This window comes from Salvelinus sp. IW2-2015, linkage group LG7 (assembly GCF_002910315.2).
Source record: "Salvelinus sp. IW2-2015 linkage group LG7, ASM291031v2, whole genome shotgun sequence".
Taxonomy (NCBI): Eukaryota; Metazoa; Chordata; class Actinopteri; order Salmoniformes; family Salmonidae; genus Salvelinus; species Salvelinus sp. IW2-2015.
The window spans coordinates 19662573-19688808 of NC_036847.1; the positions used below are offsets into that span (position 1 = coordinate 19662573).

The 26236-nt window shown below is 41.4% G+C and overlaps 3 protein-coding genes across 5 annotated transcripts in view; 1 reads left to right on the forward strand and 2 right to left on the reverse strand.

Annotated features, from left to right (window-relative positions):
* The window catches only part of LOC111966554 (centrosomal protein of 104 kDa), a 37408-nt gene extending 31097 nt beyond the window's left edge, over positions 1–6311 (reverse strand). For all 3 annotated transcript variants that reach the window (XM_070444513.1, XM_023991295.2, XM_023991296.2), the window contains exons 1-6: positions 6238–6311; positions 5508–5634; positions 4742–4915; positions 4196–4334; positions 3998–4060; positions 2564–2640 (exon numbers count right to left, since the gene is read on the reverse strand). In XM_070444513.1, the coding sequence (XP_070300614.1) occupies positions 2564–2640; positions 3998–4060; positions 4196–4334; positions 4742–4915; positions 5508–5620 (566 nt within the window). In that variant the 5' untranslated portion in view covers positions 5621–5634; positions 6238–6311. The remainder of the gene's footprint in view (positions 1–2563; positions 2641–3997; positions 4061–4195; positions 4335–4741; positions 4916–5507; positions 5635–6237) is intronic.
* A 209-nt stretch (positions 6312–6520) lies between these two features.
* On the forward strand, positions 6521–19203 carry LOC111966556 (leucine-rich repeat-containing protein 47). The gene is made up of 7 exons (XM_023991297.2): positions 6521–7187; positions 7472–7954; positions 8728–8844; positions 9823–9938; positions 16308–16410; positions 17147–17236; positions 18479–19203. The coding sequence occupies exons 1-7, from the start codon at positions 6624–6626 to the stop codon at positions 18698–18700; spliced, it is 1695 nt and encodes a 564-aa protein (XP_023847065.1). The 5' UTR covers positions 6521–6623; the 3' UTR covers positions 18701–19203.
* A 2437-nt stretch (positions 19204–21640) lies between these two features.
* smim1 (small integral membrane protein 1) lies at positions 21641–23020 on the reverse strand. The gene is made up of 3 exons (XM_023990511.2): positions 22934–23020; positions 22452–22598; positions 21641–22120 (listed from the first exon to the last, which is right to left on the reverse strand). The coding sequence occupies exons 2-3, from the start codon at positions 22547–22549 to the stop codon at positions 21997–21999; spliced, it is 222 nt and encodes a 73-aa protein (XP_023846279.1). The 5' UTR covers positions 22550–22598; positions 22934–23020; the 3' UTR covers positions 21641–21996.
* Positions 23021–26236: the final 3216 nt, after the last annotated feature.

Consider the following 26236-nt stretch of genomic DNA (forward strand, 5'->3'; position numbering starts at 1 on the left):
ATGTTATTTTAATGGACAAAGAAATGTGCTTTTCTTTCAAAAACAAAGTCACCCCCAACTTTTGAACGGTAGTGTACATACACACACTACTGCTCAAAAGTTTTAGAACACCTTCTCATTAAAGGATTTTTCTTAATTTTTACTATTTTCTACATTGTAGAATAATAGTGAAGACATCAAAACTATGATATAACACAAATGGAATCATGTAGTAACCAAAAAAACGAATCAAAATATATTTGAGATTTTTCAAATAGCCACCCTTTGCCTTGATGACAGCTTTACACACTCTTGGCATTATCTGAATGAGTTCCCACATATGCTGAGCACTTGTTGGCTGGTTTTCCTTCACCTACACCGCGTATCACAAAGAAACGGCGGTTGGAACCAAATTTCCACCGGTCTAATGTCCATTGCTCGGGTTTCATGACCCAAGCAAGTCTCTTCTTCTTATCGGTGTCCTTTAGTATTGGTTTCTTTGCATCCCAAAATAAACTCAAGCCCACTACTAAAGGACACCAATAAGAAGAAGAGACTTGCTTGGGCCAAGAAACATGAGAAATTTACATTAGACCGGTGGAAATCTGTCCATTGGTCTGATGAGTCCAAATTTGCAATTTTTGGTTGCAACCACTGTGTATTTGTGAGACGCAGAGTAGGTGAACGGATGATCTCGGCATGTGTGGTTCTCACCGTGAAGCATAGAGGAGGAGGTGTGATGGTGCTTTGCTGGTGACACTGTCTGTGATTTATTTAGAATTCAAGGCACACTTAACCAGCATGGCTACCACAGCATTCTGCAGTGATACGCCATCCCATCTGGTTTGCGCTTAGTGGGACTATCATTCGTTTTTCAACAGGACAATGACCCAACACACCTCCAGGCTGTATAAGGGCTATTTGACCAAGAAGGATAGTGATGGAGTGCTGCATCAGATGACCTGGCCTCCACAATCACCCGACCTCAACCTAATTGAGATGGTTTGGGGGAGGATGAGTTGGACCGCAGAGTGAAGGAAAAGCAGCCAACAAGTGCTCAGCATATGTGCGAACACCTTCAAGACTGTTGGAAAAGCATTCCTCATGAAGCTTGTTGAGAGAATGCCAAGATTGTGCAAAGCTTTCATCAAGGCAAAGGGTGGCTACTTTTTTGGTTACTACATGATTCCATATGTGTTATTTTATAGTTATTCTACAATGTAGAAAATAGTCAAAATAAAGAAAAACCCTTGAATGAGTATGTGTGTCCAAACTCTTGACTGGTACTGTATATATATAGACCAAAGAGATGTGCATAGACTTCAGGAAGTGTACAACACCTACCTCTGCAACATGTATCAGAGGTCAGAATATAGAGATTGTAGAGGAATAAAAATACCTGGGTGTCCTCTTGGACAATAAGCTTCAGTGGAGTAAATGTACAGACCTGATCTACAAAGAGCCAACAGAGACTGTACTTTCTCAAAAAGCTGGGATCTTTTAATGTAGACTGTACTATACGGACTCTGTTTTACAAATCTTTCATTGAGAGTATTTGAACTTTTTGTATTGTTTGTTGGTTTGGCAATGCCACTGTCAGCCAGAGAAATATGCTGAGAAGGATTATCACCACAGCAAGCAAGGTACTTGGAGTCAAACAGACAGGCCTGGATGAGATCTTTAAGGTCAGGGMCCTCCGCAAGGCTCACAAAATCATTTTAGACCCAAGCCACCCCCTGTACCTGTACTTTGAACTACTCCCCTCTGGGTGCAGGTATAGGGCACCCCTCAGCAGGAAAAACAGAACTAGACAATCATTTGTGCCAGGTGTGATATCCCTCCTAAATAGCTCGGGCTAATGTTCCTATCAACTCAGTAAGGCCAGCAGGCTAGTCTTTAAAAAATATATATATATATTGGTATGTAACTGTTATTAAAGTTGTATTGTCAATTTTGTTTTGTATTTAAACGCCACTTTAAATGTGTACATGACACTGCAACAAAATTTCCCCATGGGGACAATAAAGTCAGTGGGTATATTTAGGATTTTCGTTTTTGTTCATAAACTAAAATCACTAGGAATTCAGCAAAAAAATTGTTTAATTTAGGAAATCTGTTCACCAAGTATTCCCACGAATAAAAAAAAAGATTGTCTCAATGTATTCAAGGTATGAAATTCTCTCTTTTTGGGCTTACAGTAGTTGTGGTCAATTTACAGTGTACAAAATAGTATAATTATGTTCCGGCCCCCCAACCATCTGCTCCAAGAAAAAAATTGTCCCGAGGCTGAATCTAGATGCTTACCCCTGATCTATGGGATATTGTTTTGTTTTTCTAAAAATGTGAATGACATCTTGGAGTCTCAGAGTGACAAATTGACAACTATTCCAATTGACGCATCAGTTCCTGGGTTCTACATTAGCCAGATCTACTGTTAACAGACTATAGTCCAAGCTAAAGAGAAAAAATGGAAATGGCAAATTGAGTGGTGATCATACGTCAACTTCAAGGCTAATGTTTTGTTTAAACAGCATTGTCACAGAGCACTTCACAGTACAATGCGCCTTGAGCCTTCAACCCTTACCCCATGTATGTTCCATCCAAGGCGGTCTCGTGCTGACTACTGTTGAGGTAGTGCTCAATCAGTTGCTCTCTGCTAGGCTGAGGGCAAACAGAGGTACAATTAACCTCCCTCAATGACAGGCTGCAAAACACACAGCCATAAGGCCCAGACAGGTCATCTGCTCAGTAAAACACACAACCACTGTTAACGGAGTCATTATTATGGATACAGGAATGGAGTATAGTCTACTGGTAAACAAGAGAGTGAACAGTAACATGGACTTGATAAGAGGACTACTCAACTCTGTATAATACTTGATGAGGCAAGTCATCAGTGCCACAACACCACAGAGTTAGGTGATCTACCACAAGTAGTATGTCAATGATACGACCAGCTCTCACTCCACATACTTCAAAGTCACTCTATAGGCTTTACCTGTACAATCACAACATACATGCAGCAGTAAGAACACTAAAATCCCTGAGAGATAACCAGGCAAGCTAAGACTGTGGCCGGGTGGAGGTGCCTAAGAGTGGGATTAGAGAGTGACAATGTGAAGCTTGTACCGTGGAATCTGCCTATCTGTGTGTTGGAGAGGTAAGGCTGGGCCACTTGGTGTAGGGGAAAGTTGCACCTAGACGCTGATCTTTGGTCAGCTTTGCATTTTCCACATGAATGGTTAAGGTTAGGACTGGGGAGGGGAAGCTGATCTTATATCTGCAGCTAGGGGAAACTTCCCCCCGGAGCTGGGCCACTCTCTTCCAGGGGCTGTCCGTCCGCAGGTCTATCTGATTACAGTGGCTAAGGCCTCCTCTGTGATTACTCTGCCCTCGGAGTCGGATTACCACATTCCTGCCCCACGCCTGTCAGGGCAAGCAGCGCACACACCAATACAGATGCCAATACAGGCACACACAGTGACCACCATGCAACCACGCAACAACAGAAACACTGTGTGTGTGTGCAAACTGTAGTCTGTGTGCATTTTGTAAACATACAGTGACACACAGTTTGCATACATAAACAGTGGAAAAGGTTTTTTTCTATTTTCTCTATACACAAATACATATTATGGAAACACATAACACCAATAAAATATATATATGCCATTTAGCAGACGCTTTAATCCATTATTTTACCTTTATTTAACTAGGCAAGTCCACAATATTCAGAAATATCGACCATGATTATCTGCAGAACAATGTAGGTATATAATGGGTATATGGTTCTACAGTAGCCATACTCACCGTTGTGGGTTAAATGCTTATGGACAAGTAATGAAATCAAATAGATGTTTTTATTAGCGCAGCCTATCAAGAMATTTACTTCAGGTTGGCAGGCTCACACAAATACTAGCACAGCAGCGCATTCTAGTGTTTCACAGTAGTACTGCACCTTAAATATACAGTAACATAAAACATGTCAGAACACACACATTAAAGAGCGACCACTTACAATTGTGTCAACAGCAGTGCCATCCACAGAATCTCCCAAAACATTAATGGCAACCAATGCAACCTGAAATTATAAACAAAAGTCGATGAAAAAATAAATGAAATAAACTATAAAATGATATGAATGTGGTAGTATGTAAGTCAAATAAACAGGTTAAGGGGAACGACTTTATGTCTTTATGACTTTATAGTGGAGTACCTGGTTGTAAAGGTTGTAGCGGTTGACATGGTTTCTGTGAAAGGTTATACGGAGGTATGTTCCAATGGCATCCACGTGAACAGACTTCAGCTCCCGGGCTTTGAAGCCGGTTTTCTCATTGTCCGATAAAGAAACATACCTATGGCAAAAGTTGCATATCAATTTCTATTACTGTGCACCTTTCTTGTAAYGACAAAGCAGTAAATATGATGAAAATGTAGGCCTATATATCATAATAGTAATATAGTTACTTAGAAATAACAGATGTTGAAGTTCAGCATGTATATTCATTACTGCGTGTGTCAGGTAGAAATTGAACCAACAACCTTTCTGTTCACAGCACCATGCTCCATAGAAACATGACAACCAACTAAGCCAGACTCATATACATTAGGGTACACCATAGCAAAATGTTTTGCAACAGAAAAAACTGATTTTCTATCAGACGAGTTCAGATACTCCCTCCCTGTTTCAGCTCAGTTTCTTGCTTTGGGTGCCTTGTCTGTGTCGGTCAGACATCTCTTTTCGCTGGTTCTACTGACTCACCCTAGCCTGCGGAGGTGCCCAGAGAGACCAGGTGAGTCGGCCTCTAGTAGTCGGTCCCCGATGTGGAACTCTATTTTTCCTGAGATCAGGTACTGGTGGGCAAGCAGCTGCAGCTTACGGACCCGACTCCGCTCTGGCAACTGCAAAGTGACCTGCTGAGGGTATGGACAGAACCTGTGGAAAGAAACAGTGAGGTTGGTACTTCTAGTACTGGACTTCCAGTACATTACTGAAAAACAGATCTAAAAGCAGTGTGTGTGTGTGTGAATCTCAAACCAGCCCCTCGCCCCAACAAACTCGTTTGGAGGGCCCTTCGTTGTCACGTTTTGGTGACGAAACTCAGAAGGTGACTTCAATAGAGTGGCGACGAGATCAATAAACCYATCAACTTCAGGACACACTCGACTTGAATGACGCAATTCATGTTCAACATTTAAATAATAAAACAAGCATGAAATTCCCCCTGTTGTTTAACAAAATATAAAGGTCAGTAACAGTTAAACATTTAATTTGGGAGGTATTTCATTTGTTTCATGTGTCAAGCCTCGAAATCAGACAAACAAACGCACGTGTCATATAATTTGTCACCCCTTGCAATTTTTTTGTATGAAATTGCACAAACTCCAAACATATTGCAGTGTGTATTGGGATAGCACTTCGCTCTGGAGCTTGCTGGCTTGGTCGAAGTGGCTTTCGGGGGCTTTGGGACACTTGCATATGGCGGAGGCGCACATGAGAGAGTGTGTGTGTGAGAGAGAGTGTCTACCTGGCAGATCTCCAGCCATTGACCGTTGGTGCATGGACCATCAGCTCCTTGGCACTGAAGTTATCTTCGTGACCAGAGGAACTGACCAGGGTGAATCCTATCTTCTGGGGCATCCTGCTGCTGCACACTATCAAATATGGAGAAACATAACATAATCTACAACTGAATATCATCTGATGCACCTTTCACTATCAAATAGATTGGCACAGTAATTAGCTAGCTAAGTTACCTATACTCATAAACCATGGAAGACTGACAGCAATATTCACCCTGGGATTGAGATAAACCTTGACAGCTAGCGTTACACTACTCTACAATGGACACAAGATTAGACGTGTAGGTGAACTTGGGATATCATTCTGCCATTTAATTTTCATATCATTCTGCCATTTAATATCAAATGTATGCCCCTAAACAAATTAGTTCAATAGCATACATTTCAATACTCCGTGTTAGCTATACGGTATTGTATTGCTTGCTTGCATCTGACGTCCCTGGGGTGGGAAGGAATGAACTTGGAGCTGATGACAGCGCGAGTTAAAGACAGCCTAGCTAGCGTGTTGTAGCTAGCTAACGTTAGCTAACTCGTTCCTACTTAGAATGGTAACGTAAAACACCTTGAATTCATATAAATATAGTGACACCGGATGCACAATAAAACCTCCGTTTGAATAMAACGTATTTCCTATTGAAGTATAGTGTTACTACAAATATATCAAAGATATCTTACCATGAACATTACAAAAATGTTGACAGCTCGCCCAAGTCCCATTTCATCTCCATAACCACCGCTGACAACAACTAGTAAGCTAAGGTGCGCATGCGCCGGACCATCGTCTCACCGCGAAGGACTGTGGTCCATGAAGTTTTTAATAAATTCAAAAATATTTTTGAGTATCCAGTCTGCACGTGTACTGCGCATATCATCTCCACTGCTCGATGCATATTTCACTGCGCCTTCCATTCCGCAGATAACATTTTTAAAGTGTATGTGCTCAAGTGTTACCGGGTGGCTAAAGGCGTCTGTGCTCAAGTGTTACCGGGTGGCTTAAAGCGTCTGTGCTCAAGTGTTACCGGGTGGCATGAGTTTTCCTTTTCCGGGTCTGGTGTAGCAGCATGGATGGTCAAGAGAGTTGGCCAGAAATTGAGAAAGCCTCAAAAGAGAAAAGACGCGAACTGGTCCTGCAAGGTGCAGTTATCGATGAAAAGATATCCTCGAATGGAGGTCTGTGTTCCGCAATCTATTCTCTCAAGCTCCTAAATTACCTAGAAATCATCCAATGTCCGAGTTTGACAGAGATTCATGGAGACATACAAAATCTGACCACCCTTACGAGCTTGATTCTTTGTAGGAATAAGCTCTCCTCTATTCCAAAAACCATTGGAAATCTGAAGTCCCTGAAAGTCCTCGACATTTCAGTCAACAACCTGAAAGCTTTGCCTGAAGAGATAACCCAGCTAAGCGATCTCAATACACTCAACGTGAGCTGCAACAACATCGAGTCACTACCAGATGGACTGTCTCATTGCACGAAACTCTCTACCATCAACATCTCCAAAAATGACATCACTCGGTTCCCTGATGACTTCTATCGCCTGGATCTCCTCAGCACCGTCATCGCCTCTGAGAATTCCATAGAAGAGCTGAGTGGCGATGTTCACAAGCTCTCTGCTCTAAAGGTTTGTAGCTGAAATAATCCATAATTCCACTGCTACCAAAAATGTGCATGACATCATAAATACCTCTTGTCTATTCCTACTGAATTATGGTCATGATTGACAGGGTAGCTCTCAGTTAATCTTATCAACATTGTATTAAACCTGAGACTGTCTTAACATTTTTCTGGCACAAGGCCTCGCCGATGGTGAGACACCTGAGACCAGGATAAAGCCCTGTTTTGGTTATTAATCTTAATTCATGTTATTACATTCAACTATGATAACAAATATAAAATTTTCCWCAGGTTTTGGACCTATCCAACAACAAGCTCAGTGACATCCCCTACGAGCTGAGTGACTGCTCCAAACTGAAGGAGATCAACTTCAAAGGAAACAAACTCAAAGACAAGCGACTGGAGAAGATGGTCAACGGTTGCCAGACCAAGTCCATCCTGGACTACCTTCGGGCCGGTGGCCGAGGGAAAGGCAAAGGCAGTAAGCAGGCCGACGGGGACGGGGATAAGGCCGACGGGGGCCGGAACGCAGAGAAGACCCAGACCAAAAAGCAGCGCAAGCAGAAAAAGAAGAAGACCGAGGAGGAGGAGGATGAGGTGGATGAGTTGAACCGGCTGGTGGTGAAAGTGCTTCATGTGTCTGACAACCCAGGGGCATTCACTGTAAAGGTGGCAAATGAACTGAAGGACGTGAGGCCGTACTTGGTGTGCTGTGTGGTCAGAGGCATGAACTTCAGGTCCGGGAATGCGCTCAAGAGGTTCCTGGTTGCGCAGGTAATGCTGTTCAGAGATTAGAACACGTTAGCCTTGGTACCAGTCTGTTTCTGCGTTAGTCAACGTCATATTTGCCAAGGAAACTATGTAGGCTAGTAGTTTGTGAATGCAGAAACAGACTAAGAACACGCTTCAAAATAAACTCAAGTTCAGTGGTGGGAAAAGTACTCAATTGTCATACTTGAGTAAAAGTAAAGATGCCTTAATAGAAAATGACTCAAGTGAAAGTTACTTTTAAACTTTTACTGGGTATTTGGTTTTAAATTGACTTAAGTACCAAGAGTAAAAATAAAAGTATAAATCATTTCAAATTCCTTATATTAAGCAAACCAGATGGCACAATGTTTAAATGTTTTATTTACATATAGCCAGAGGCACACTCCAACATCATTTACAAACTAAGCATTTGTGTTTACTGAGTCTGCCAGATCAGAGGCAGTAGGGATGTTCTCTTGATAAGTGCATGAATTGGTCCTTTTTCCTGTCAAAATTTAACGAGTACTTTTCGGTGTAAGGGAAAATGTATGGATTAAAAACTACATTATTTTCTTTAGGAATGTAATGAAGTAAAAGTTGGCAAAAAATAGTACAGATACCCCCCAAAACTACTTAATTAGTACTTTAAAGTATTTTTACTTAAGTACTTTACACCACTGTGCAAGCTCATAAATTGACACCATCCTCGATAGGCTATGTAACATAATATATGATCGTTAAGTCTCTTTTGCATTATTCCGTTTTCACCACTCTTTCTCTTACCTGTTGTATTTTAGACCAAACTTCACGATGACCTATGTGGTAAAAGGACAACTGCGACCATCGCAACACACGACATGCAGCTACTCAAGGGACCTCTCATGTATGATGCCAGAACACCTCCTATGTTAAAGGTATGACACATTGCCTGACATTTTGCTCATACAATGTTAGACAGCCACAAATTCTCAAATGTAAGTCGCTCTGAGATGGAATTAAAAAACACATTTACATCTGACACATTTACTATGACTAACTTCTTGAGCTTATATTAGGGCTGGGAATTGTCAGGGACCTCACGATACTTAGGTGCCGACACAATATGTATTRCGATTCGATATATAATTCAAATGTATTGCTCACTACAGTATGTCTGCTGAAGAGGGACAAGAGAGCCATGAGAATTTTGAGATAAAAGCGCCCAAAACATGTTGTCTCACCATTTTAAAAAGAAGATGGAGAACAAGCAATAGGATGAGAAATGCCTGAGTTTTGCCGCAGGTACAGCCTACTATAGCGCTAGTTAACGTTAACTACCCAGGTACCCCYGCCCCCATTCCTAGCTTCTATGTGTTTTCCAAGCTATTTTAAACTCTTCTCAATTGATTGGTTTATGATGACATTTCTCAGGACCTTGTTCCATGTCTTTGTTCAAGTAGTTTATGCAGGCAGTCTCAAATGTTTCTGGAGAATATAACAAGGCTCTTTTTCTATTGAACATAATACCTCTGTTTTCTTGAGTAGAATCCAGTATTTTGAAGGACAGTTTTAATCAGTAGTTGTGAGCCATAACATTATTCCTTTCTTAATAATTCATGATCCTTTTAAATATATTTTACGCCAAAGCCAGGCAACAAGCCTTTTATAGTGACATCAGTCTGTTATTGAAAGACCTTCATGCGGATTCACCTCAACAGTTTGAACACAAAATAATTGTTGCTGGTTGTTGCCTGTCGCTCTTGGCATATGAACAAATCATTATATTCATAAATTGCATTCAGGTTTGTGTCAATGCATTTCGGTTCCATTCACGGTTATTTAAACAAGCAAAATATATTTTGAAAGGAGCATAAATCTCTCATAAACTCCCAACATAAAATGTTGTTTACTAGATAGTCCCCCTGGGCCGTAAGGAGATGACTGCGGTGGAGCTGATGAGGCAGCTGCAGCTAGAGGCAGAGGACCAGAGGAAACAGAGGAAGAGGCAGAATGTGTCTGGCCTCCACAAGTGAGTATTAACACCTGTCTTTAAGGCAGAGCTGAAAGTATAGGTGAGTCCAGATTCTGTACTCTTCTCCCAAAGTGTATATTTGCAGACTTCCCTTCATGGATTTAACAATGATGGAAACTCTACACAGCAAATGATTACACAAATTCAATGCTTATAAATCCATGACAGGAAGTATAAAAGTGCACACTTCTGGAGGATGTAGAATCGGAAACGCAGCCCAAAGCTGCAGTCGGCCTGATGCCCATTCTTTTTTGTTTTCTTATTAAAAGGAGGGGRMAAAAAAAAAATCACAAAGTGGCCTCTGGGTTGATGTCAGCATTCTTAAAGGTAGAGTCAGCGATATGACGTAGATGCACAAATAAACAGCATAGTGAGTCAATTTCCGCAACAACAGATTGCGAGGCTAAACTTCACCACTGTTTTGGTCCCGTGACTACTAGGAGTGTAATATTCGTATTCGTACCAAACCGTTTTGTATGGGGACCTCGGTTCGGTCCGCACTGTGAATCCGAATGAAAACAAAACAAACACAATTAAAGCTAGGCCTATAGGCTAAGCCTACGCTGCTTTGTAGACCTATGCCTCTTGAGTAAATCTGAGCAACAAAAAAATAATTTCAGGCTATTGCGTTAAGACAACTAGAGCCTATGCGCACATTGTAATAAAATTATAATCTTAATTGGCGCATTTCAAACTGTTCTTCATGAGACGTAGCCAGGAACTAGTTCTGTACGATGGTGAGTGGTGGGGTCAATAAACCAGAATTGAAGGATCCTCCATCATCGTTTAAATTTCCAGTTTGGGAACATTTTGGCTTCCCAGTAGATACAGTGGGGAGAACAAGTATTTGATACACTGCCGATTTTGCAGGTTTTCCTACTTACAAAGCATGTAGAGGTCTGTAATTTTTATCATAGGTACACTTCAACTGTGAGAGACAGAATCTAAAACAAAAATCCAGAAAATCCCATTGTATAATTTTTAAGTATTTAATTTGCATTTTATTGCATGACATAAGTATTTGATACATCAGAAAAGCAGAACTTAAWATTTGGTACAGAAACCTTTGTTTGCAATTACAGCGTTCATACGTTTCCTGTAGTTCTTGACCAGGTTTGCACACACTGCAGCAGGGATTTTGGCCCACTCCTCCATACAGACCTTCTCCAGATCCTTCAGGTTTCGGGGCTGTCGCTGGGCAATACGGACTTTCAGCTCCCTCCAAAGATTTTCTATTGGGTTCAGGTCTGGAGACTGTCTAGGCCACTCCAGGACCTTTAAATGCTTCTTACGGAGCCACTCCTTAGTTGCCCTGGCTGTGTGTTCGGTCGTTGTCATGCTGGAAGACCCAGCCACGACCCATCTTCAATGCTCTTACTGAGGGAAGGAGGTTGTTGGCCAAGATCTCGCGATACATGGCCCCATCCATCCTCCCCTCAATACGGTGCAGTCGTCCTGTCCCCTTTGCAGAAAAGCATCCCAAAAGAATGATGTTTCCACCTCCATGCTTCACGGTTGGGATGGTGTTCTTGGGGTTGTACTCATCTCTTCTTCCTCCAAACACGGCGAGTGGAGTTTAGACCAAAAAGCTCTATTTTTGTCTCATCAGACCACATGACCTTCTCCCATTCCTCCTCTGGATCATCCAGATGGTCATTGGCAAACTTCAGACGGGCCTGGACATGCACTGGCTTGAGCAGGGGGACCTTGCGTGCACTGCAGGATTTTAATCCATGACGGCGTAGTGTGTTACTAATGGTTTTCTTTGAGACTGTGGTCCCAGCTCTCTTCAGTCATTGACCAGGTCTGCCGTGTAGTTCTGGGCTGATCCCTCACCTTCTTCATGATCATTGATGCCCCACAAGGTGAATCTTGCATGGAGCCCCAGACGAGGGTGATTGACCGTCATCTTGAACTTCTTCCATTTTCTAATAATTGCGCCAACAGTGTTGCCTTCTCACCAAGCTGTTTTTCTATTGTCCTGTAGCCCATCCCAGCCTTGTGCAGGTCTACAATTTATCCCTGATGTCCTTACACAGCTCTCTGGTCTTGGCCATGTGGAGAGGTTGGAGTCTGTTTGATTGAGTGTGTGGACAGGTGTCTTTTATACAGGTAACGAGTTCAAACAGGTGGAGTTAATACAGGTAATGAGTGGAGAACAGGAGGGCTTCTCAAAGAAAAACAACAGAGAGCCGGAATTCTTACTGGTTGGTAGGTGATCAAATACTTATGTCATGCAATAAAATGCAAATTAATTACTTAAAAATCATACAATGTGATTTTCTGGATTTTTGTTTTAGATTCCGTCTCTCACAGTTGAAGTGTACCTATGATAAAAATTACAGACCTCTACATGCTTTGTAAGTAGGAAAACCTACAAAATTGACAGTGTATCAAATACTTGTTCTCCCCACTGTAACAATGGCGATGGACAGAGAGTTGTGGATAAAACGCTGACAGTATGTCGTCACACTCAACGAGAATAGCCTATGCAGCTGCCAACACCTCAAATATGTTGACACATTTAAGCCGACATCACCCCAGTATACCGGCGCAAGACGGAAACGCAAAGAAACAACAACACAACACGTCTCCCCTCTGCATTCAAGCGGCCTTTGGCAGCTGATTCTGACTGGAGAGCGATAAGTAGGCTCTTACAGTTTTTGGTTTATAGCTGTGGGTGTGCTCCCATTCTGTGGTTAAAAATGGGGAGCTTCAGGGCGCACCTCGTGAAACTGCTCAAACCACGTTACGAACTTCCCTCTTGCATCCATTTCAGCATACCGATACCCCCTCTAAAAAAGCCAAGCCAAAGTTTTCAATGAATAGGCCAATGCACCCTGTTTTGCGCTTACTTAACAGTGACAGCCCATCACATTTCCCCGGAGGGGGATGTATCGTGCTGCAGACACGCCCCCTTTACGAGAGTCACAAGTACTCATATGGCACTGAAGGAAACAGTGTCATGTGTTTGTAACCAAGATGGAAGTGGGAATTTATCACATACGACTAGGAAAAATCCACTTGAACGGCCATCCAACTGGCAATTACTAGTGGGAAACTCGTCTATCATCGAGAGCACCCACTTCTCCCACATGGTGACATCTGACATCACCTACTAAAGAAATGTCCTCTATAACAGCACTTTCGGCAATTGAATGCAACAACACATTATTTATAAAAAGCAGTCTATTAATGTGGTTTCTGAACTGTCATTTGTTTACAAGCATGATAGATGTACTTTTAGTTTATGGTGTATGCATCTTGTTGGCCATTAGCCAATCTGCGATAATCAACCAGTTCAAATCACATTAATGTATCCAACTGGTATTTATGACTTCATAACTGGTCAATTCACACCTCCCACATGGTTACAAACGCAGCATCAGAGTGAAAACTTGAGAGGCCCAACATAACAATCCGGTCACAACAGACAATTCCAGGAACATTGTGAATGGCATTTAATTTTCCCGAACGGTGACCCCAAACCATAATACTACTGAACCGTGGGTTTGTCAAACCTTTACACCCCTAGTGGCTACTACGTTGTATGACCGTGTGAGAGCGAAGTCTTGCATCATGTTCATCGCAATATATGCGCGGCTGCTCGTGAAATGTCATTTTAAAGGGCCAATCAGCAGTTGAAACAATAACAGTGATTTTTGTGTAAAAAACTAAGGGATGGCAATTGTAAAATGTAATCCCTCTCAAGTTCATAGACAGAGCTATGGATGCAAGGACTGACTATCCATGATATCAAAATGATATACTGAACAAAAATATAAATGCAACATGTAAAGTGTTGGATTCATGAGCTGAAATTAAAAGATCCCTGATATTGTCTATATGCACAAAAAGCTTATTTCTCTCAGAATGTTAATCCATCAGGTGTGGCATATCAAGAAGCTGATTAAACAGCATGATCATTACACAGGTGCACCTTGTGCTGGGGGCAATAAAAGGCCACTCTAAAATGTGCAGTCTTGTCACACAACACAATGCCATAGATGTCTCAAGTTTTGAGGGAGTGTGCAATTGGCATGCTGACTGCAGGAATGTCCACCAGAGCTGTTGCCAGGGGTTTTTATATTAATTTCTCTACCATAAGCCGCCTCCAAGGTMATTTTAGAGAATTTGGCAGTACGTCCAACTGGYCTCAACCACAGATTACCTGTAACCACGCCAGCACAGGACCTCCACATCCGGCTTCTTCACCTGCGGAATCGTCTGAGACCAGCCACCTGGACAGTTGGTGAAACCTTGGGTTTAAACAACCAGAGATTTCTGCACAAACTAGCAGAAACTGTCTCAGGGAAGCTGCCTGCTTGTCATCCTCACCAGGGTCTTGACCTGACTGCAATCTGACTTCAGTGGGCAAATGCTCACCTTCAATGGCCACTGGCATGGATAAGTCCCGGTTTTTAACTGTACCGGGCAGAAGGCAGACAGCGTGTATAGTGTCAACATTGTGAACGGTGGGGTTATGGTATGGGCAGGTATAAGCTACGGACAACGAACACAATAGCATTTTATTGATGTCAGTTTGAATGCACAGATACCGTGAAGAGATCCTGAAGCCCATTGTTCTGCCATAAATCCACTGCTATAACCTCATGTTTCAGCACTTTAATGCATGGCCCCATGTCGCAAGGATCTGTGTACAATTCCTGGAAGCTGTCCCAGTTCTTCCATGGCCTGCATACGCAGCATAAACGTCACCCATTGAGCATGTTTGGGATGCTCTGGATTGATGTGTACGTCAGCACGTTCCTGCCAACATCCTGCAACTTCACACAGCAATTGAAGAGTGGGGCAACATTCCACATGCCACAATCAACAGCCTGATCAACTATGCGAAGGAAATGTGTTGCGCTGCATGAGGCGAATGGTGGTCACACCAGATACTGACTGGTTTTCTGATCCACGTCCCTACCTCTTTTTTTTTTTTTAAGGTATCTGTGACCAACAGATGCATATCTGTATTCCCAATCATGTGAAATCCATAGATTAGAGCCTAAAGAGTTTATTTAAATTGACTGATTTCCTTATGAACTGTAACTCAGTAAAATCTTTGAAATTGTTGCATTTATATTTTTGTTCGGTGTAGTTAACCATGTTTTGATGCTATACAGTGTTTGTTTACATTAACTGTGTTTACAAACATTGGACTAAAACAAGTTTATATTTTGGGTTCTAATGGGGTACGACAAGCAAACTAAGCACCTTATCTCAGCTCACTGATCGTATAGCAACACCCACCCGTAGTACACGCTCCAGCAGGTATATTTCACTGGTCATCCCCAAAGCCAACTCCTACTTTGGTCGCCTTTCCTTCCAGTTCTCTGCTGCCAATGACTGGAATGAATTGCAAAAATCACTGAAGCTGGAGACTTATATCTTTAAGCATCAGCTGTCAGTGCAGCTTACCGATCATTGCACCTGTACACAGCCCATCTGTAAATAGCCCACCCAACTACCTCATCCCCATATTATAATTTTTTTTGGCTCCTTTGCACCCCAGTATCTCTACTTGCATATCATCTTCTGCACATCTATCACTCCAATTTTTCTATTGTGTTATTGACTGTATGTTTGTTTATTCCATGTGTAACAGTGTTGTTTATGTCGTACTGCTTTGCTTTGTCTTGGCCAGGTCGCAGTTGTAAATGAGAACTTGTAAGTTATATTCTTTATGTATCAATAGGTACATATCGGTCTAAAATGTATGTCGCAACTGCTGATTGCCCCTTTAAATGTTATGGTGTAGTAATAAATGAATTCATATTTCATTTTCTATTTACAGTATGTTGGTGTGGTGTCCTATGCAATAATGCATTGTTTTTATCAAGCACTTCAGTAGCTCAAAACAAAGGCAAAATGATCAGGTTTCTCATTCAACACATGAGGGCGCCATACGGCTTTTTGATCCAGAAACCATGTTGCCACCACGTTGAAGTAAATAGACCTACTCCTTTATTTATGTGGATGAGAATTTGTGGACTGTTGTTTTTAGGACGTGCCATGGTTGAGCCCAGCTGAGTTTTGTTCACCCATTTTCTGTAAAGATATTGCCATGATATAGGCAAGTGATAAAGATGACATTATTTACAAGATTAGGTTAGATAACTTGCCTAATTTTCATTTACTTTAAGGTAGATGACACAGTATACCATGACACAGTATTTTGGGGAGTTTTCAAAGAGCTCAAATGTCACTTCAATCTGCACCATTAGTATGGGTGTAGACCTTTCAATGGGCTCTTATGAAAGGGTTCTTTTGGCTATTGTAGCCATAGTTGGCATGAGGGAAATATTACACTTTAGCCATTGTTTCTCAGCTAAAGTTATTTGACTTTATTTTACTCAGATACCTGCAGCTTCTTGATGGAAAAGAACTCTACCCATGTCTGGTGGATGCAGAGGATCATGTGATCTCMTTTCCACCAATCACCAACAGCGAGAGAACCAAGGTGTGTGTGTGATCTTTATCAGACCAAAGACGGGTGCCTTTCTTACAGGTCACACTCATACACTTATCACTTGCTGATCCAGCAGTGCATTCACAATACAGCTACACATAGAAATGTCATAATGTTATGATTTAGAATAAGTCTTTGTTCTCAGTATCTACATTTAGCCAACCTATAGAGGCCCAGCAGTGTAGAATGCAGTCTAAAACCTTGCTGAGTTGTACTTTCCCTTAGACTTTGCACACCTTCAGCACTTTGACTTTGGAAGCTTTAAATTTCAGCCGCACCAGATAAAGAAACAAATCTGTATCTTTATTGCTTGCTTAATTGCAGACATGCTTGTATCCGGGTTGCAATAAATTCATCTTGAGTATAGTACTTAGCCTTGAAATCAAACGCTGGCTTTTTAAGACTTAGTTGATGACGCAACCAGGTGTTGTCCTACCTGACATTTTCTGATTCTAAAATGTAGTTCTGATCCCTTATTCTGAATTTCGAGATAGTAGCTTGTAAATTCAAGGGAATATGACGTGGAATAGTCTTACAGGCAATGCACTGCATTTATTCAATGTATTTATTTTCTAATGCCGGATGGATATGATATCGTACTGTCAACTCTATCCTGTCATCCCTCTTTACAGATTGAATTAATTTGATAATAAAAAATAGTAGTCTGCTTTAGCTGGGGACAATATTACATGCAAGTGATGTACTGTGTCTTTGTCCCGTATTATAGATCAGGAAGACGACTAAGGAGCTTTTCTTRGAAGTGACCAGTTCTACCAGCCTGCAGATCTGTAAAGACGTGATGGATGCTCTCATAGTGGTAAGCTCAGCTCTCTCCCTGTATACAAAGAGACATGCAGTAGGACTGAATCCTACATTGCAATGCACATGCATAACACATACAGCCGTTGATTGCATGAATTAAACATTTACACATGCATGCATCAGTCAGACACACACGGTGGCTGGCGAGAGCAGAAAAGTGTCATGACACCCGGTGTCATGCTCAGTCTCAGGGTGTTGTGCTGGTTTGACGTCTGGATCCTGGCCTCTCTGGCACTCAGTGGAATAAGTGAGCTCATCTGCCCGGGGTGACTGGCCCGGCGGTGTACGGTGTCACCGTCTAAACATACAGCTCACAATACGACTGCAACCCTAGAGCTGCATACACCCACCAGTACACACAGCAGCAGACACGTTTCAATAACAGCCTTGTCGAAACATAGCAGCCGATAAGGGTTTAATCCACACTCTGATTCCTGCCCCAAAATAGGCATTATTGAGAGAGGGTACGGTTTTGATTGGGTGTGGTGATTGAAGGAGTGATTTGAGGTCAGGTCATGAGAGTTTGGGGTTGATTTAATTCCTGCTCGAATTGGCACACCTCAACAATCCGTCTCAATTGTCTCACTCTCAAGGTTTAAAAATCCTTCTTTAACCTGTCTCCTCCCCTTCACCTACACTGATTTGAAATGGATTTAACAGATGATATCAATAAGGGATCATATCTTTCACCTGGTCAGTCTATGTCATAGAAATAGCACTCTTAATGTTTTGTACACAGTGTAGGTTGCACTGTTGATGAGACTTCCTGTTCTGGAAGTGCTTGTCCTATATTTCCACAATCTCATTGACAGATTGTATACCTCCCCCTATATATTTTACTGTGTCAACAAACGTGAGTCGAGTGGGGCAAGTTAGTGAGAAGTTTACAATACCTTCAACAAAATTTGCCGCCATATCTTAAGAAATAAAATTAGGAGAATGTAAAGATTGATGCTATAATAACAATTTCATACCTTGATTACATTGAGACAATTTTTTTTTTTGGGGGGGGGGGAGATACTTGGTGAACAGATTTCCTATTTAGATTTTATTTTTGTGGAATTCCTGGTGATTTTAGTCTCATTTTTTGGACCAAACACTAAAATCCCCCCCAAATATATTTTTAAAAAATGACTCATTTGCGGCCGACCCCTGCTCTAGTTTACTTTCTCAAATAGACTTCATCCATATGGTCCCAATGGTCAGCAATTAACACATCTCTCTGTTTCCTGCTCAGAAAATGGCGGAGCTGAACAAGTTCACGTTTGAGCACAGAGAGGAGGCTGGGTCAGAGGGAGAGTCGGATTCACCCCCAGTCCCTGCCTCGGATGGTACCACCTCAGGAGAGCTGGTCATCCAGCAGGTTCGCACCGTGGACCCTGACGGGAACCTCAAGGTCGTCTACCCGTCCAAAACGGACCTCTGCACCGACGTCGGCGACCTGAACGTCATTTGGTAGTTGCGCAACAACCAGCCTTTCGATTTATACACTTACAGTTAATCACAATACTGTATATGAGTTGCCACTGTTCAATGTATTTGGTTTGCCGGGTTCCCTTGGTAAGCAAAGCCGATTACATCCACTAATTTCTCAAACATAGAAATAGTGTAATTATAGCCTTGCTTAAGTTCTTGATTACTATTTGGCACGTACAAACAGATTCTGCTGTATTAAGGTATAGAATATATCAACTACCTACCCAACCTAAAATATTGCAGTTTTTGTATACTTATTTTTATATTGCTACACACTAAAGGCAACTCACAATAACTGTAAAGTCTGTAGCAAGCCTGTGTGGTCTGTAGAGTGTAGACATAGTTAATGACAACATTTTAGCATTTGTGAACTGAAACAAGTATAAAACCTTTTTCCATTACTCGCTTTAATAAATTAAGAGCAGGGAATGTGTATAATGTCTAATATTTTAAAAGATCTCTAAAATAAATTGAACCTTGAGGGCAGCAGTGGTTATGCATTTCTTTATTGCACATGTTGAAAGCCAATGCTTTGTTCTGGGTAGAAACATTTCTCCTATTTTCTTGATAATTTCAGGAATGCTTGGCCTCAATGACACAGGAAACCCCAAAGTGATTGGTCAATTAATGTGCAAGCATGGTGAACGGCCCTTTGACTGAATTGTAAAACTGCTTGGGTATTAACAGGTTAACTAAAAAGTGCGGGGTACTGTTACATATCAAGTGTCCAGTAAGGGTTGGGGGGAGTGTGTAAATGGATGTGTCTCAGACACACACACACACGGTATAAAAGAATAGCCAGAGAGTTGCAGTTAGGTGTCCTATACGTCAAGGACTGAGTTGGACTACTCGACACAAGATGCAAGCTTCCATTTAAGGCAACCCATTCATTGGAACTATGAAAAGTACTTACAGAGTACAGAAGAAGCAAGCCTGGTCGGATACAAACAGGGAGAAAAAGTCACGGTGGAGAAGCATTAGTGAAAAGGATATGCGGTTCTTGGAGATTAATGTGCAACGGATTGACAGGGCGAATGCTCCACGAGGAGACCCTGCTCAAGCGGATGCTAACCTGAGACCAGCTCCAAAGATAAACCCAATTAACTATCTTACTTGTCCTAGGCATTTAATGATTCAAAATAAACTAGGACGTGCAAGCACAACCGCTATCACCCAGAGTATCCTTCTGCCACCCATCACTGGATCAAGAATCATTGCTGGTAAAGCGGAGGGCGCAAATGTGCCGTTTCTCTCTGCAAGACCAGCCGGGTCACTACAAGACAACGGAGATACGTCTGGTGTAAATACAGTGTTTCGGGTACTGGTTGCTCAACATGCGCAGGATTGTCAAATTGCTAACAAAGCTGGGTTAGTTAGTGGTAGTCTAACCATGTTGAATAGGTCTGCAAAAGATTCCATCCAGAACCCAGACACTCGCTCCAGACTAGATTGCACCAAGGGGACCTTTGGGGCCCAGCCAGCTGTGGCATCAAGTTTCTCACCAACAGACCCGTTAGTAAGGCAACGGAGAAATGATGTGAGTAACCCTTGTGCCAACTACAGCGGGGTGAAGACGGAGAGACTTATACATGATGCCAGTCTATGTGAAACAAAACAGCAGAGAGATTTCTCCTCTGATGACTCGGCTATTAAAACAGAATCCCAGTACTCTGAAGACAAAGATACCATCAAGACTGGCATAGACTCTCTTTGTCCCAATGATGCAGATTATTATACAGACCAGAGAATTGCAGAATGGGTCTTGAAAGTCAACTCCACCCTATTTTCCTCATCAGATGATGAAATGCATTGCGTAAGTTCTGTTGAGCAAGATATTGCCACCATAAAAATTATCTATGAGGGAGAGTAATAAAAGCTGATTTGATGAGGTAGAGCAACGAGGTGAGATTTTCTTTTTCACTGTCATTTATACTGAACAGAAATATAAATACAACATGCAACAATTTCAAACATTTTACTGAGTTATAGTTCATATATGGAAATCAGTCAATTGAGATTCATTAGGCCCTAATTTATGTATTTCACATGACTGGGAAGGGGTACAGCCAAAAGGGCTTTATTACAGACGGAAATACTCTTCAGTTTCATCAGCTGTCCGGGTGGCTGGTCTCAGACGATCCTGCAGGTCAAGAAGCCGGATGTGGAGGCCCTGGGCTGGCGTGGTTACACGTGGTCTGCGGTTGTGAGGTGGCTTATGGTAGAGAAATTAACATTCAATTCTCTGACAACAGCTCTGGTGGACATTCCAGCAGTCAGCATGCCAATTGCATGCTCCCTCAACTTGAGACATCTGTGGCATTGTGCTGTGACAAAACTGCACATTTTAAAGTGGCCTTTTGTACCCAGTACAAGGTGCTCACTAACAGGGATATAAACAAATTTGTGCACAAAATATGAAATAAGCGTTTTGTGCATATGGTACATTTCTGGGCTCTTTTATTTCAGCTCGTGAAACATGGGACCAACGCTTATGTTACGTTTTTATATTTTTGTTCAGTATACATTGTGGACATTACAGCCTCTATGGGCAGTGGGCATAGGTTTGACTTCAACATTGGGGAGGGGAACATTGCAGAGGACAACATTTGCCTCTAATATTGGGAGCGGGGGCAATGTCCCCCCTTTCCCGCTATAAATTACACCCCGGTCCAGGGCTCAAATGTACAGACTTTTTTAATCTCTATGACAGTTTGATTATAAAGCTATTTCTCGTTACAGACTAGATGGATTTGAGGTGAGAAAATAAATATTAAAGTGTATTTTTGTAATGATGATTAGGTTTAATATATTTGCAGATGACACCTAAATAAATAAAAAATCAGTCCTTGTCAAGAGAGGCAAACCTCTTGTTTGAAAGCATATTTACCACACCATGTTTGTTGAATAACACAGGTAATTAACATATTTTCAACAGCTTTTTTATTACTATTAGTATTGCCTGTGTCCTTTCATTAAAATATTGAATCCACATGRCCTTGATATACAGTTGAATAGGCTAACATAACAAGCCCTGTAGTACAATCTTGAAAAAACAATTGAAATAGATGATATCACTTAGTGACAAGAACATATTGAATACCAAGCACTGTAAGTCAAACATTATGTTCATGTTTTTGGACTTAATTGCAATGACTTTTCACATATAAGACAAAGCTGTGGGAAGCTGTAAAATTACTTTACAACAAGCAAACTGCAATCCCAACACAATCCCTACATAACATAATTCCATCTGTTGAGGGTCCTTCGGTCAGTGTCCGGTCAGCATTTGTGGACGTAATATCCAGTGACGTATCCTATGATGTAAACAGTCACCAGTGCAGCCAAAGCTCCGGCCACCTTGATAGCTATGCCCAAGGTGCCAGTGCAGACTCTGTTGTAGAGCCTTTGGGGAACAGAACATGTCATGTCATAATATGACCACTGATTACAGTTGGGGTCAGTCCATACACAATCAGTAAACTCAAGGGGTCATCATTTGGGAAAGTTAATAAACTAGGATTAAAGGTAGGAAACACTGCACTGAATACAATTTTCAACTTCATATACCTTAATTGAAAGTAAAGTAAGTGTTTCTTGAACTGCCTAGAACATTGTCCTTCACTATAATTTATATTGCCTGTCCCCTGTGATTAATAAACAACGGGTACCCTATAATAGTAAGAACACTGATTGTATCTTCTGTCACCCAGTCATGAGTCTTCCTCAGAGCTTACCCCGTTACACCTGTTCCAGCCACATTCAGATTGATGTTGTCTTCATTCCAGCGGTTGTATTGCACACCAGCAGTATTGGAGTCCATGTCAGAAGCCATTCTTCCCTGAATTTTATTTACTGCAAATACCACTTACTCCTTCAACAACCTGTAAAGATGAGATAGAGATGGAGTTGCACAATATGGATATAGAATAGGTAATATCGTGAAAAGACATTTGGTCTTTCTTACCACAATCAATTTAGACCTATTCAGTCCCCCATTTAGGCTAACTTAAATTTCAATAWATGATTGAATTTGTTTTATTTGATTATATCTCATTGTATCATTCAATGAGTCTTTGTATGACACATTAAAACTCAAAACAGGTGGCTAGAGCTGTAGGACATTGATCAGCTTGCCCAAACCCACTGGCTCAAACTATAAACAAATCCTATTGCTAATCACCCAACTTAACCAGAAAATAACTGGCAGTCTACTCACCACTGCTCTTTTGAGGACTGAAGGCAGATTGTGTTGAAGAAGGCATGCCTCTTTCTCTTTATATATGTTCATCACAGTCAGCATTCATCACCTGGTCATAAATTGAGAAGGCCATAGGAGTTTTATGGCTCTTTCCAATGATTAAAGCAATTAAAATTATGTGCTCTGTGTTTGCCTCCGGTTACAGATACAGTAACTGCAGATCTTTCTTGATAACTGCATGCAGATTATTCACATCACAAAGGTAAAGGTCAATATTTCAACAGGCAATTACATGTTTACTCATAGCCATGTGGTAAAATGAAAAAAAAAAGAATAATATGTTTACATACATTTCCCTACTTAGCTATTTTGGTTGTTTTGAAATAGCCTACAGTGCTAACTGCAATTGACAAAGGCTATGCGTCATACATTCATCAACACCATTCCATGCAATGTTTGCTGAATATTTTGTGTTTTTTAAACTTTTGTTGTAGACTTTTACTGTTCAACTCTTATGTAGCAGGCTACAGTCGAAAAGAGGATGCATTTATCCTTTTTGACAGATTACATTTTGTATGCTTGTATTGGACACCTATCGATGTCATCGACGGATTGATTACTTGACCTGTGACCAGGCCTGCGACGGGATCCTAGGGACGTTCCAACTCTGACATTACCCCATTGAAGTTGAATTTTAAAATGGTTAAGGTAAGGGTTAGGTAAGGTTAGTGTTATGGGTAGGGACGTCCCAAGGAATCCGGATAGCACCAACCAGCCTGCGACCATAGTTGTAACTAGATTGAGTACAGCTACGGCTGGAAGTGACTTTTCGTAGCAGGTTAGGGGAGCATTTTAGCTAACACTAACCCTTTTCCTAATTATCTTAACCTGCTGCAAAAATTATCCTAACCTGCTGCTTAAATTAATCTAACCTGCTACGAAAAAGTAACTTCCGGTCGTAGCTGTACGTATATACCACTAGTCAAAACCTGCGACGATATTCCCTAAAAACACGCCACTTCAATACAGCTACGACCGGAAGTGACTTTTTTGTTACAGGGTAAGAGCACTTCCGCAGCAGGTTAGAGGAATTAGGTAAGGTTAGGAAACGAGTTAGGGTTAGCAAAAATGCTCTCCTAACCTGCTACGAAAAGTTACTTCCGGTTGTAGCTGTATCGAAGTGTCTTGTTTTGACTAGGTGGTATACAGCTACGACCGGAAGTCACTTTTTAGTAGCAGGTTAGATTAATTTACACAGAAGGGATCTAGCTTTTGTCAAATGAATGTCCAAATTTGAACATTTTTGCATTTTAGCTAACCTTAACCCAGGGATGGACAACTTTGATTGGGGTGGGGACCACAACAAATCTGAACTCATCATGAGGCTGCAGTGGCTCGCGGCTGTGAATACCCAAATCCATATTGACACATGCAGTCAGAGCCGGCCCTAGTTTTTTAGGGGCCATAAGTGAAATTTTGTTGCGAGCAAATCATTTTAATGACCACCCTCTTGACAGAGGAGAGAAAAAAAATTATACATTTTGCCATGGGGCGGAGAGAAGATTTTGCAATTTGTTAACTAATTTCATGCAATTCTACAAATTCTGCCATGGGACAGAGATAAATATTTGCAGTGCAACAGCTACTTTTCTGCAATTCTGCTAATTTTGCCATAGGGTGGAGAGAAATGTTTGCAGTTTTAAATATGATATCTGAGTGGGAGTGAGAGTGACTAACAAAATCAATGGCTAGACTATATTACCGAAGTAAAACAAATGTTGCTGACATCGGCTAATTGAGTGGATGTAATTGAGTGGATGTCAGTGACTGACGTAACAAGAGAAAAACTGCTGCTGCACAACTACTATTCTAACTCAATATTAAGATGAGACCCCTATATATATGTATATATAAATATATATTAACATTTTAAAACAGAAATACCTTATTCACATAAGTATTCAGATCCTTTGCTATAAGACTCGAAATTGAGCTCAGGTTCATCCTGTTTCCATTGATCATCCTTGAGATGTTTTTACAACTTGGTTGGAGTCCACCTGTGGTAAATTCAATTGATTGGACATCATTTGGAAAGGCATACACCTGTCTATATAAGGTCCCACAGTTGACAGTKCATGTCAGAGCAAAAACCAAGCCTTGAGGTTGAAGGAATTGTCTGTGGATATATATACAGGACCAGTCAAAAGTTTGAACACCTACTCATTCAAGGGTTTTTCATTATTTGTAATATTTTCTACATTGTAGAATAATAGAGAAGACATCAAAACTATGGAATAACACATTTGGAATCATGTAGTAAGCAAAAAAAGTGTTTAACAAATCGAAATATATTTTAGATACTTCAAAGTAGCCACCCTTTGCCTTGACAGCTTTGCACACTCTTTGCACACTCTGACTCTCAACCAGCTTCATGAGGAATGCTTTTCCAACAGTCTTGAAGGAGTTCCCACATATCCTGAGCACTTGTTGGCTGCTTTTCCTTCACTCTGCGCTCCAACTCATCGCAAACCATCTGAATTGGGTTGAGGTCAGGTGATTGTGGAGGCCAGGTCATCTGATGCAGCACTCCATCACTCTCCTTCTTGTTCTTGGTCAAAAAGCCCATAGAGCCTGGAGGTGTGCTGGCTCATTGTCCTGTTGAAAAACTAATGATAGTCCCACTAAGCGCAAACCAGATAGGATGGTATATCCCTGCAGAATGCTGTGGTAGCCATGCTGGTTAAGTGTGCCTTGAATTATATAAAAAAAAATCCCTAACAGTGTCACCAGCAAAGCACCATTTGTATTTTACCTTTATTTAACTAGGCAAGTCAGTTAAGAACAAATTCTTATTTTCAATGACGGCCTAGGAACAGTGGGTTAACTGCCTTGTTCAGGGGCAGAACAACATATTTTTACTTTGTCAGCTCGGGGATTCAATCTCGCAACCTTTCAGTTACTAGTCCAACGCTCTAACCAGTAGGCTACCCTGCCACCTCATCACACCTCCTCCTCCATGCTTCACAGTGGGAACCACACATGCAGAGATCATCTGCTCACCTACTCTACATCTCACAAAGACACGGCAGTTAGAACCAAAAATCTCACATTTGGACTCATCAGACCAAAGGTCAGATTTCCACTGGACTAATTTCCATTGCTCGTGTTTCTTGGCCCAATCAAGTCTCTTCTTCTTATTGGTGTCCTTTAGTAGTGGTTTCTTAGTAGCAATTCAGCCATGGAAGCCTGATTCACTCTTAACAGCTGATGTTGAGATGTGTCTGTTACTTGAACTCTGTGAAGCATTTATTTGGGCTGTAC

Excerpts from the sequence above, each read along its gene's own strand:
- smim1 (XM_023990511.2), bottom strand. The coding sequence starts at position 22,549 with ATGGCTTCTGACATGGACTCCAATACTGCTGGTGTGCAATACAACCGC. Across the intron at positions 22,121-22,451 it reads GCTGGAACAGGTGTAACGGG|GCTCTACAACAGAGTCTGCA; the intron begins GTAAGCTCTGAG and ends TGTTCCCCAAAG.